The 12,468-nt window shown below is 42.2% G+C and overlaps 1 protein-coding gene across 5 annotated transcripts in view; it reads left to right on the top strand.

The window, feature by feature from the left end:
* SRGAP1 (SLIT-ROBO Rho GTPase activating protein 1) overlaps nt 1–12,468 on the top strand; it is a 280,541-nt gene that overhangs the window by 130,925 nt on the left and 137,148 nt on the right. For 3 of the 5 annotated variants that reach the window (XM_079936331.1, XM_079936330.1, XM_079936334.1), the window contains exons 2-4: nt 3,654–3,849; nt 10,913–11,075; nt 11,584–11,661. In XM_079936331.1, the coding sequence (XP_079792457.1) occupies nt 3,654–3,849; nt 10,913–11,075; nt 11,584–11,661 (437 nt within the window). The remainder of the gene's footprint in view (nt 1–3,653; nt 3,850–10,912; nt 11,076–11,583; nt 11,662–12,468) is intronic. The other 2 variants (XM_079936333.1, XM_079936332.1) reach the window with 1 other exon arrangement.

The raw sequence follows: 12,468 nt of genomic DNA, 5'->3' as shown, positions 1-12,468 counted from the left end.
TATCCTTCTCAGAAATGTCTCAACCAACATTTCAATGAATTGTGATATGGCAGTCTGTTGTTTTTTATATAACAGCTATATTGTGATATGTTATATATCATTCAATATACCCATTTAAAGTGTACAATTAACTGTTTTTTTAGTGTACTCACTGTTTTATAACTGTCACCACAATCACTTTTTGAACACTTGCATCACCCCCCGCCAAAAAAAAAAAACCCTGCACCCCTTAGCAGTCCCTTTCCATTTTCCCCAACACCTCCAGCCCTAGTCAACATCGAATCTACTTTCTGTTTCTGCAGATTAGTCTCTTTAGGACATTTCACATTAATGTAATCACACTTCCCATTAGTGACTACTTTTATTCACTACGTTTATATTTTCAATGTAAGCATGAAACAGTACTTCATTCCTCTTTATGGATGAATAATATTCCATTGTATGGCTATATCTCATTTTGTTTTTCTGTTCCATATTGATGGACATTTAGATTATTTCCACTTTTCAGCTGTTAAGAATCATGCTGCCATAACCATTTGTCTATATGTTTTGTGGGAAATGTGTTTTCTCTTGGGTGTATACCTAGGAGTAGATTTGTTAAGTCTATGTCAACCTTTTGAGGAACTGCCACATTGTTTTACAAAGTGGCTGTACCATTTTACATTCCTACCAGCAGTGTATGAGGGTTCCAGTTTCTCCACCCTTCACCAACACTTGTGTCTTTTTTATTACAGCCATCCTAGTGGATGTGAAGTGGTATCTCGTTTTGCTTTTGACTTCCTTGTGATCTTTTCCTCATTTGTCCTAAACTTTTCTAAATTAAAAGATAATCAAACAAATTCTCTCCGATTTTTGGAGCATACTTTTTCTCTAGGTTCTGTCCCTCCACTTTTTCCACTATTGAAAATGTTGCCAGCGTCCTATTTTGACTGGAAAATTACAGATAATGTGAAATAACAGTTACTCCCTGCAAAATGAGGATGGGATTGTAACTGTTTAAAATACGGCCCTCTGGGGCTTCCCTGGTGGCGCAGTGGTTGAGAGTCCGCTGCCGATGCAGGGGACGCGGGTTCGTGCCCCGGTCCTGGAAGATCCCACATGCCGCGGAGCGGCTGGGCCCGTGAGCCATGGCCGCTGAGCCTGCGCGTCCGGAGCCTGTGCTCCGCAACGGGAGAGGCCACAACAGTGATGAGGCCTGCGTACCCCCCAAAAAATAAAATAAAATAGAGTCCTTCTTCTCAAAACTCCCTAGTTCTTGATTTTAAATCTAAGAATGAGATCCAAGAAGGAAGCCCGTATAATTTTTGTGTACTTCTACAAAAACAAAAAGAACAATGGAATAGTAACTTTACATATTGTTATAAAACCTAAGAATAAAAAGGAAATAGCCTATTCACCACATACTGGATTTAATAAGAAAAGGCAAGAATAAAGCAAGTAATACTTTGACACACCATGAGCTAAACTTTTAAATAATATACACATTTTTTATAATAAAAGTTTTTTATAATAAAATTTTTAAAAAGGAGGGGGGGAGAAACAAAACAAAACAGAACTCATTGACAGCCAAAGACGTCTGATTTTTTTTTCACTTAGCACAGCAAGATGTGCTAAAATTACTTCATCAAAAAAGACTTCCTGGATGAGAAATGCCCCCACCCTTGATTTTTTTTTTTTTTTCTTTATGAAACAAAACTAGGTCTGTATTTGTGGGGGGGAGTTTGGCAGACATGCTGATTATAATACTGTATTGAAAAATATTTACTTTGATGGACTAAAAACCAGCTGCTGTTCGTGGTAGTTAAAAGCCTGTAATAATGTCTTCACTTTGGTGTTCACCACACTTTTATGAGATTAATAATAGGATCCCCCAATCTCCAAGTGGAGAAACCAAGAGAGGACGCTTGAGAAATGCTTTCCTATCTTCTCCCGGGACTCCCCCAAAACCATGCTGCTTGGACATGAGCTTATTGAGATCAGAGACCTTGTTTCATAGTTACTGTATCTTCTTTGCCAGGATATAGGCCTGGCACACTGTAGGTACTTAAAACATGTTGCACGGGTGAAAGGCAGGCAGAAGCGTTCAATTAATTGACGGACGGACCTGGGTTAGAGGTCCTGCGGGTGCCACTTACAAGCTGAAGTCTCTACATGAAGTATGTCATCTCATCAAACCTCAGTTTCCTCTTTGCAAAATGAGGATAATACTAGTATCCACTTCATTAGGGTGTAGAACAGCAAGCATTCGATTGTTATTAGCTCTTAAGTTGAGCAAATTTCCTGACTCCTCATTCAGAACTGGATGGCCCTGCTGTTAATGAGCCTGATTACACATGGTCGAGTATGTGCATACGTACTGTCAGCTCAGTCTCTATTTGAGAAGAAGCATGGGAAGAAATTGAGGAGCTGTTATTCGGACATCAGTTTCTTAAACTCCACTGAATTAGATTCAGCCCTCACTTTTAGGGAATCATGCACCCGACACTGGGAAGGATAAAATAAAGAAGTTTTCCAGTATGAATATTCTCGTCTTTGGATGTTAGCCCTGAGTCTCAGAACAAAAACAAGTCAGTAGTTAATAGTTACTGTATCTTATTTTCCAAAACACACATGGATCATTGTTACAGTCATTTGCAGATAGTTTTGCATGACACACTTTTGCTTTTGTGTTTCTGCTAAATCACTAAATGACTAACCTTCCCGTTCCTAACGTATTAAGATTGTCAAAGGATTCTTTTCAGATAAATGTGTCGATAAGGCTTAGTTTGAGCAATGGGGAAAAAGTGAAAGCCAAGTGAAGAGCTCTTGATCTTGTGATCAGAATAATAAAGTGGAATCCAAGGATTGCCCCATAATGAAGGGATTATTTGGATATAAAAGGAAATTATTTTTAGGTGTGGCATTCCTATAAACCCTGAAGCTATGTGTTTTACAAACTAGAAATTTATGCACTAAATAAAAATTACCAGATGTCAGTGTTTGTATGTGCCAACTGGCAAAGAAATTGAGAAGGTTCAGAAGTCTGGAAGAAATGATGCTCACTTCTTTGCCATTCAAACTCAAAAAGGATAGTTGAGGTAAAATGCTGTTTAGAAAACTACAGGGTCCTCAGCTACCCAAAGATGTCACGCGTTACAAATTGTTATCTGAAAGGCTTTCATTTTTTTTCCCCTCATGACTCCACGCATGTTTGTGGCATTGCAAATGTAATCCATGTTTCTATTCTAATTTTTTTGTGTGTGTGTGGTACGCGGGCCTCTCACCACCGTGGCCTCTCCCGTTGCGTAGCACAGGCTCCGGACGCATAGGCTCAGCGGCCATGGCTCACGGGCCCAAACCGCTCCGTGGCATGTGGGATCCTCCCGGACCGGGGCACGAACCCGTGTCCCCTGCATCGGCAGGCGGACTCTCAACCACTGCGCCACCAGGGAAGCCCTCTATTCTAATTTATTACATTCTTTCCGGAGGCTTATCTCATTCTTTTACAGGGTCAGCAGATATCTTATTTAAAGACCCAACCTGAGCACAGCAGCCTCGTAAAGGTCCAATACAGAGCTAAATGTATAATAGGATTCATTATTTTTATCTTGCACATACCACCACACCTCAGTGATTTTCATGAAATCATCAAATGGATTCTCTTCTCTCCTTAGAAATTCGAGCTCAACTGGTAGAACAACAGAAATGCCTGGAGCAGCAAACAGAGATGCGAGTTCAGCTTCTGCAGGACCTGCAAGATTTCTTCCGGAAAAAAGCCGAAATTGAGACGGAATATTCTCGGAACCTAGAAAAGTTAGCAGAAAGGTTCATGGCAAAAACAAGAAGCACTAAGGATCATCAACAGTACAAGTAAGAGGGACTTGACTCAAATTCACCTTTCCAAGGGGATATCCTATCTTTTTACCACCCTTATTGGTTTTAGAATTTTCCATTTTTGTCTGAAAAGTTGTTGATTGATATATCCCCATAGATAAAAGCAACCCTCTGCATTTATAATTTATGAGCATAAATGTATTACATTTTAAACTAATAGTATTCTCTTGACGTGTTTCTCTTTCCAATAAATACTCGAAGAGTTGTTGTTTAACGCCGGTAGGTATTGGGATGGGCAAATTTTAAATAGCTGATTCTTCAAGCAAATACCTCAAGATTTCTGTATAGTGATCTTACGTGAAAATAAGCAGTGAGCGTTGCTTAAATTTATATCCCACCCCCCAGTCATGCTCGTGGTCATTGCAGTTGAGACTGACTTAAAACAAGGGCTTTTGGTAAAATGCGTACAATCTAGCTTAATTAAACCTTACATTAATTGCACAGTTGACCCTTGAAGAACCCAGGAGTTAGGGGCACCAATCCCCTGCACAGTCGAAAGTCCACATACTGCTATCTCTGCCTCAGAAATAAAGGAATTGATAAATGAGTCACCTAAAGGCAGGAAGCTGAAACAGTTATGGACAGATCAGGACTCAAACCCAAGTTCTACATATTGTGATCTCTAACTGAACAGAAACTTTCCCCCGCATCTAGTTAATTTAAGGATGTAATGAAAATAGAGGTACTATGTTTTTTTATATAAATTTATTTTTTATTTTTGGCTGTGCTGGGTCTTCGTTGCTGTGCGCGGGCTTTCTCTAGTTGCGGCAAGCGGGGGCTACTCTTTGTTGCGGTGCATGGGCTTCTCATTGCGGTGGCTTCTCTTGTTGCGGAGCACGGGCCCTAGGCGCACGAGCTTCAGTAGTTGTGGCTCGCGGGCTGTAGCGCGCAAGCTCAGTAGTTGCGGCGCACGGGCTTAGTTGCTCCGCAGCATGTGGGATCTTCCCGGACCGGAACTCGAACCCGTGTCCCCTTCATTGGCAGGCAGACTTCTAAGCACTGTGCCACCAGGGAAGTCCCACAGGGGCTATATTTATTGAAAAACATCTGTAAGTAGACCTGCACAGTTCAAACCTACGTTCACTGTCAACTGTACTTCATTTGTTTAAAAAAAAAATACATGCAGGTTTTTCTGATGAGATTTACTTTAGAATTTAAATCTGAGACACAAGTAGGCAGACAACTCCAATAGAGTATACAAGGGCTCTGACGGGGTAGATGCCAGGGACAGACCTGACAGAAATCCATTCTGCAGTGGAGGTGGGGGCAGCAGGGTCCAGGAAAGGTCCTGGAAGAAGTGATACGTAAGTGAAGACCCGAAGGACTAGTTGGCCAGTAAAGGGACCAGAGCAAGAGGTTCAGGCAAGGGGAACATCACTCATAAGAGACCAGAAGGGAAGGGGTGTAGGGTAGCTTTGCAGAGCAGAAAGTAGGCCGGTGGGAGTGAGTAGCAAGGTGGTGAGCTGTGTGGCGCCCATTGTACCTTGTGCCACATCATGGAGGCCTGTGAATCATACCAGGAAGTTTGGACTTTATCCTAAGGGCCTGAGAAGCCTTCGCAGAGTTTTAAGTAGAAAGAAGACCAGCTCACACCTGCATTTTGAGATGATGACAAAGACCGTAGATAGGATTGGGGGCTGGAGGAGGACACAGTCAAGGGAGGGAGACCAGGTGGAAGACCCTCACCATAATGGCATGAACTGTCAACACTGCAGGGAGAAAGAAATAGACTTGTTTAGGAGATACTAAAAAGACCTCCCAGTCTTTCATTTCTGGAAATACAATGAACTGGATAATATGAAAAATACTTGTGCTGTAAAACTCCTGGAAATGCTGACTAAAATATAATAGACATCACTTTAAATGTATAACTGAACTCAAGAAAGTAAGGGAAATTTCCAGGGGCCAAAAAAGGAAAAGGGAATTGAAAACTCGAGTGGTGATTATATCACCCTTTAGTCCCACGTGGGGACAGAAGATGAGGCTAATGCAAGGTAGGGAGCTGGAAGGGAGGACTTCCCCATTGCCAATCCTATTGCACTGCATCACAGCCTAAAGTCAGGAGCAACAGAACTACTATCTCAGTGAACTGGTAGAACAGAAAGCCACTCGCCCACCCACACAGGGGACAACAAGGAGGCCCGTCTGCTCAGCCTGGGCTCCAAAGGGAAGGGGGTTGCAGAGAAGCGCATCTTAGCTTTCACCATTGGCTTTACAGTTTCATTTTACACCCTTCTGTGGCCTTGGATCCTACATAAAAAGTAGGGTAGGGACTTCCCTGGTGGTGCAGTGGTTAAGAATCCGCCTGCCAATGCAGGGGACACGGGTTCGAGCCCTGGTTCGGGAAGATCCCACATGCCGCAGAGCAGCTAAGGCTCTGCGCCACAACTACTGAGCCTGCGCTCCTAGAGCCCATGCTCCGCAACAAGAGAAGCCACCGCAATGAGAAGCCCGTGCACCGCAACGAAGAGTGGCCCCTGCTCGCTGCAACTAGAGAAAGCCCGAGCACAGCAATGAAGACCCGATGCAGCCAAAAATAAAATTAAAAAAAAAAGAAAGAGGAGGTTTTTTGAGAAACCTCCATACTGTTTTCCACAGTGGCTACACCAATTTACATTCCCACCAACAGTATAGGAGGGTTCCCTTTCCTCCACACCCTCGCCAACATTTGTTATTTGTGTTCTTTTTGATGATGGCCATTCTGACACTACAATGAGGTGGTATCTCATCGTAGTTTTTTTTTTTTAATTTATTTGTTGATTTATTTATTTTTGGCTGTGTTGGGTCTTCATTTCTGTGCAAGGGCTTTCTCTAGTTGTGGCGAGCGGGGGCTGCTCTTCATCGCGGCGCACGGGCCTCTCACTGTTGCGGCCTCTCTTGTTGCGGAGCACAGGCTTCAGACACGCAGGCTCAGTAGTTGTGGCTCACGGGCCCAGTTTCTCCGCGGCATGTGGGATCCTCCCAGACCAGGGCTCGAACCCGTGTCCCCTGCATTGGCAGGCAGATTCTCAACCACTGCGCCACCAGGGAAGCCCCCTCATCGTAATTTTGATTTGCATTTCCTTGATGATTAGCAATGTTGAGCATCTTTTCATGTGCCTGTTGACCATCTGCATTTCCTTTTTCGCAATTCCACTCCTGGGTATATATCAAAAAAAAACAAAAACACTAATTCAAAAAGATACATGCACCCCAATATTCATAGCAGCATTATTTACAATTACCAAGGTATGGAAACAACCTGCGTGTCCCTGAACAGATGAATGGATAAGAAGCTGTGTTGAATATGCATAATGGAATACTGCTCAGCCATAAAAAAGAATGAAATGTTGCCATTTGCAGCAACATGGATGGACTTGGAGGGTATTATGCTAAGTGAAATCAGTTAGACAAAGACAAATACTGTATGATGTCACTTACATGTGGAATCTAAAAAATACAACAAACTGGGCTTCCCTGGTGGCGCAGTGGTTGAGAGTCCGCCTGCCGATGCAGGGGACATGGGTTCGTGCCCCAGTCTGGGAAGATCCCACGTGACGTGGAGCGGCTGGGCCCGTGAGCCATGGCCTCTGAGCCTGCGCATCCGGAGCCTGTGCTCCGCACTGGGAGAGGCCACAACAGTGAGAGGCCCACGTACCGCAAAAAAAATAATAAAATAAATACAACAAACTAGTGAATATAAATAAGGAAGAAGCAGACTCACAGATATAGAGAAAAAACTAGTGGTTACCAGTGCAGAGAGGGAAGTGGGGAGGGGCAACCAGGGGTAAGGGATTAAGAGGTACAAACTATTATGTATAAAATAAGCTACAAGGATATATTGTACAACAGGGGGAATACAGCCAATATTTTATAATAACTATAAATGGAGTACAACCTTTAAAAATTGTGAATCACTATATTGTACACCTGTAACTTACATGATATTGTACATCAACTCTACGTCAATAAAAAATTTTTTTCTAACCCTTAAAGAAAAGGTAGGAACTTTTGAAGAAAAAAAGGAAGTAGGGGTCCTTTTGCAGAAGCAAATGCAGAACTATTCTGGGTAGGGAATAGTTTTTTAATTTTTATTTTTGGGTGACTTTAACCTCTAGTGTTGGTCAGCATAGAAATAAATTTTGGCGATGGTTCCCAGGGTGAGCAAATATCAAATGTGCTTGACAGAGACTGGAGCCAGTACTAGATCCTCATTTATAGAAACTGTCCCTTTTTAAAAGTGATTGCAAATAAGAAGGCAGCCCATTTGTACATTCAGTAAATATTTTTGAATGTCTCCTTCTGTGTTCTATACTCGGTAATCTCTTGTGAACTGAAAACATGGATGGACCCATGCACCTTAGTCTGATCCCTGAGTGGATCAGCTGCCACCTTTTGTTCCTCCTGGTTTTTTCACTAGTTTTCTTCAAAAGGTAGGCAGCTCGGAATTTTCCTTGAGTAAGTTTATTATTGACTACAGAAATGAAGATAAGGTAATAAGTTTACAGAAAGGACAAACCAGGGTTAGGGGGGAATAAATCAAAGACAGCCCTTTAGGAAAGAGTCACACAGACCTGGTTTGAATACTGGCTCTACTGTGTGACTTTCGTCAAATTGCTTAACCTTTCTGAGCCTTGGTTTCCTAACTTGTAAAATGAGATTTTGTGACCAGTAAATGAGAAACGTAACAAATTGTTGATGTGATTAATAGCTGACATGGGGTATGCACTCAGTATTCCTTCTCTTCACGAAACAAATGTTAAATCTTTAGCACCTTTACTTTACCAATCATTTAAGCCCTTACTCAGTTTTGGGATGCTTGTTGTGTAGGATAATCCTTGGCCTAAAGTTGCCACAGCATGGTAGAAAGACCAAGGCTTGGATCAGCCTCCCTGGACTCAGAGACTTTCTCTGACACCAGCTTTGGTCTTGAGCAAATCATCGTGCCTTGCTAAAGCTTAAGTTCTCTTATTGATAGAGGGGATACAAAGCATCTCTGCCTTAAGTTGTAGTGGTAAGGATTAGGTAGAGTTAATGTGTGTAAAGTCTTTAGACCAGCCGCTAGATGAAAATCGCTAACTTTACACGGCACTTACTATGAATCTAAGGCGTTCTAGTAAGCCCTAAAAATATATATATTAACTCAAATAATCCTCATAATCTTATGAGGTCGGTACTGTTGCTTTACCCATTTTACAAATGAAGTAACGGAGGCACAGAGAGATTTAAATAATTTGGCCAAGATCTCCTAGGTAATTGTTCCGGGCTTTGAAGCGAGGCAGTATAGATCCATATTCCATGCTCTCGCCTTGTGTGCTCGGTAGGTGCTCAGTAAATGATAGCTTAGCTGCCTCTGTTGTTTTTGTTGTTGTCGACACTGTTATCACTTACTATTAGGGCAATAAAAAGTGTTGGTTCAATGAATGAAATAACATTTGTTTAATGCTGACCACAGGCAGGGCCCTGCGGACACAAAAAAGTATGAAATGTTCTCAAAGAACTTATGGGTTACTTCATCATAAAGGATATACAGAAAAGTTAATATAAGATAATGCTTACCTCTTGGGCTGGGCGGCTAGAGAATGTCAGTGGAAAGGCTTCAGTATTCTTCCATAGAACCATTGCCCCTTGCCCAATGGCTTTGAGAGAAAAGGAGGGTTCTTTAGTTTGGGGGTGTAATTCTTAATGTGCCAGCTGGGAGAGTGGGAGGCTTCTTTTCTGGGTATAAGTGCTGGGACCCTAGATCAGGGGTTTCTTCTCTTACACCCATCCATACTTCTGTGGTCTACTTCCTCTTTCTTTTAGAGAGGGTTTTGACTGATGCAGGGTTAAATCCTGAATCCGAGGGACGTAAGGGTTGAAAGTCCTTCTTTAATCATTTTTCTAATTTAATTAGTATTCAGAATCATAAATCATCATGAATATTAGGAGGATAACATGTCTGATAAAATAGCACTATTTTATCATAGTGGGGGCTTCCCTGGTGGCTCAGTGGTTGGGAGTCCGCCTGCTGATGCAGGGGACACGGGTTCGTGCCCCGGTCCGGGAAGATCCCACATGCCGCGGAGCGGCTGGGCCCGTGAGCCATAGCCGCTGAGCCAGCGCGTCTGGAGCCTGTGCTCCGCAGCGGGAGAGGCCACAACAGTGAGAGGCCCCCGTAACGCAAACAAACAAACAAAAAATAGCACTAGTGTCCCTGAGTTAGGATAAACATTCTGTGCCATTTTGCCATTTTAGAGTTAGATTTTTAAAGTAAAAAAACAAACATTGTACTTTTTTTTTTTTTAAAGCAGTAATATCCCTGTCAGTCACTGCTTTTGTTTGGAATTTTTCTTTAAAACTTTTTACAAGCTGCCCTTTGTGGTTTATATTCACTTTTCACTTTATTATGTAGAATAAAATAAGGAGTGGTTACAAATCTGAAATAACTTAATGGGTTTAAAAAGGAGATGTGACATGTCATAAGCCAGTAAACTTCTTGGTTCTATTCACAAGCCCTGAGACAATGCTGGAAAGTTCTGCTTCCCAGGAACACTTTTTGGGAGGCTGGAGGTTAAGTGTCAGGGGATTAGCAAATCATCGTCACATTTATGTTCCATGGAAAGTATACCTAGCCAAATTTCTTTTCCAACAGCAGACTGGACATTCAGAGCACGCTTTGCGTTCAGTGGCAAACCACAGTCTGTCTGTGAGACAGTAGTCAGTAGATTTTTATGTAAACATAAACTGCTTTCTTCAATGGGGTGTTTAAAGCTAAAAGCCTGCCTTAGTACTGTATATGTTAGGGTCCCATGCCCTTGTCAGGAGTGTGGGTCTTGACTGGTGTTCTCGGTTCAAGTTTTTTCTTCCAAGCCTAGGGGAGTTGCTGGCTGGGTGCCTTCCCAGCCTGGAAGGCTGTTCTGCTGGCTCTCGAGTGTCTTGCTATGAGCAATGCTCAGAGAAGAAAGAACAGGGACGATGCCCGTCTGTTGTGGCTTCTAGTTTGCCTTGGTGACTTTCCCTTAGCTGATTGGGGCAGCTTTGAACTTGATGGTAATTCTCTCTCTTCTTCACTCCTTAGGAAAGACCAGAACTTGTTGTCTCCAGTGAACTGCTGGTATTTGCTCCTGAACCAAGTGAGACGAGAAAGCAAAGACCACGCAACCTTGAGTGACATCTATCTGAACAATGTGATTATGCGTTTCATGCAGATAAGTGAGGATTCCACCAGGATGTTTAAAAAGGTATCCTCCATCAATCCTGCCAGAGTGTGCTTCCCTATAACCACTGAGCCCATAACCAACACTGAGAAGGGTCTGCTGCCTTAATGACTTAATCGTATTCAATAAATATTAGGCTCAAAAAATAAATAAATGAACAGGTATTTTAAAGACACAGAACAAAAAGTTAAATCGCTGCTCTCTTGGGAAAATGTTATCACAGTTTTTTTCTTATTCCCACCAGACTAGCAGCAGAAGCTGTGAGAGAGTGACAGGAAAAAAATTCCCCAGGGCATGGAAAATTCAGTCCCTTACACGCCAGAGAGCTTCCTCCTTCCCAAATCCACTTTAAAAAAAAGGAACTGGGCTTTTAAGGCTTCATATCATTGTTACCAGTCTCAGCCAGCTCTCAGCAATTTTTTTTGTTGTTTGGACATCTTTGTTGAGAACAATAACAAAATTGGACCATTTCCTGTGTAGGGAATGCAGCTACTTGCTCAGTAAGACTGGCTTTTGGTTTTTATGTTTATAGGACAAGGGTTCTCCACCACCTCCTCAGCTTCATACTCAGGGTGTTTGGTGCCTATACCAATATCTGTACATCTATTCAGTAAGTAATTATTAGTTTCAGAAAGTGGGGGGGGAAACCACCTTGTAGATTAAAGACATTTATGTTTCAAAGGGACCCCTTAAAACAAAGTTGTGTCATGCAGGCCATCTGGGAAACTTCTTAGTCATGTTTGATGTGTCCACATTAGATTTGATTTCTGACCTAGAAATGGAGTTTAGCAAACTCGAAGTTTTCTTTTGCTCTCTTAAATAGGGGAAAAAAAAAGTTTCAAACAAAGGAGAAATTTTTAAAATTTGGAAATAAGAACATATTAAGAAGAGACCACGTAGAGAAATATCCTATGTATCTTAAAACATAGAGATTTTTAAAAAACAGTTTAGACTGAGCCAGGAAAGTAAGTAATTTTCTCGTACGTCGGCCCTTTCTGCCAAGACCTCATTTGGTTCAATGGGCTTTTTGTGTCTTGTCCTCTATGAGTGAGAGATGGTGTCAGGTCTTGGAAAGGTTACTTCGATGAAGAAAAACTAGTCCCCGTGCTCAAGGAGGTCACAGTTAATCCAAATTTGTATGACGCTGTATGATGCTTCCCAGTCATGGGGATGCTGGCAACCTTTCAGCCAGGGCCTCTGGGACCAGCACCTCAATTGACTTCGTTTATTTATCCATCCAGCAAAACATCTTTAAAATGCCAGGCCGGGAAGCAGAGTTAAAAGACACGTTCCCTGCCTACAAAGAATCCATTACAATAATTAACAGTCACCACAATAAGGGAACACACAACCTGTGGTAGAAACTTGAAGGCTGGAAATCTTAACCCTACTGAGGGGCCAGGATATTCTTCATAGA

Source organism: Stenella coeruleoalba (genome assembly GCF_951394435.1).
Source record: "Stenella coeruleoalba genome assembly, chromosome: 11".
Classification (NCBI taxonomy): domain Eukaryota; kingdom Metazoa; phylum Chordata; class Mammalia; order Artiodactyla; family Delphinidae; genus Stenella; species Stenella coeruleoalba.
This window is presented reverse-complemented; position numbering and strand designations above follow the sequence as displayed.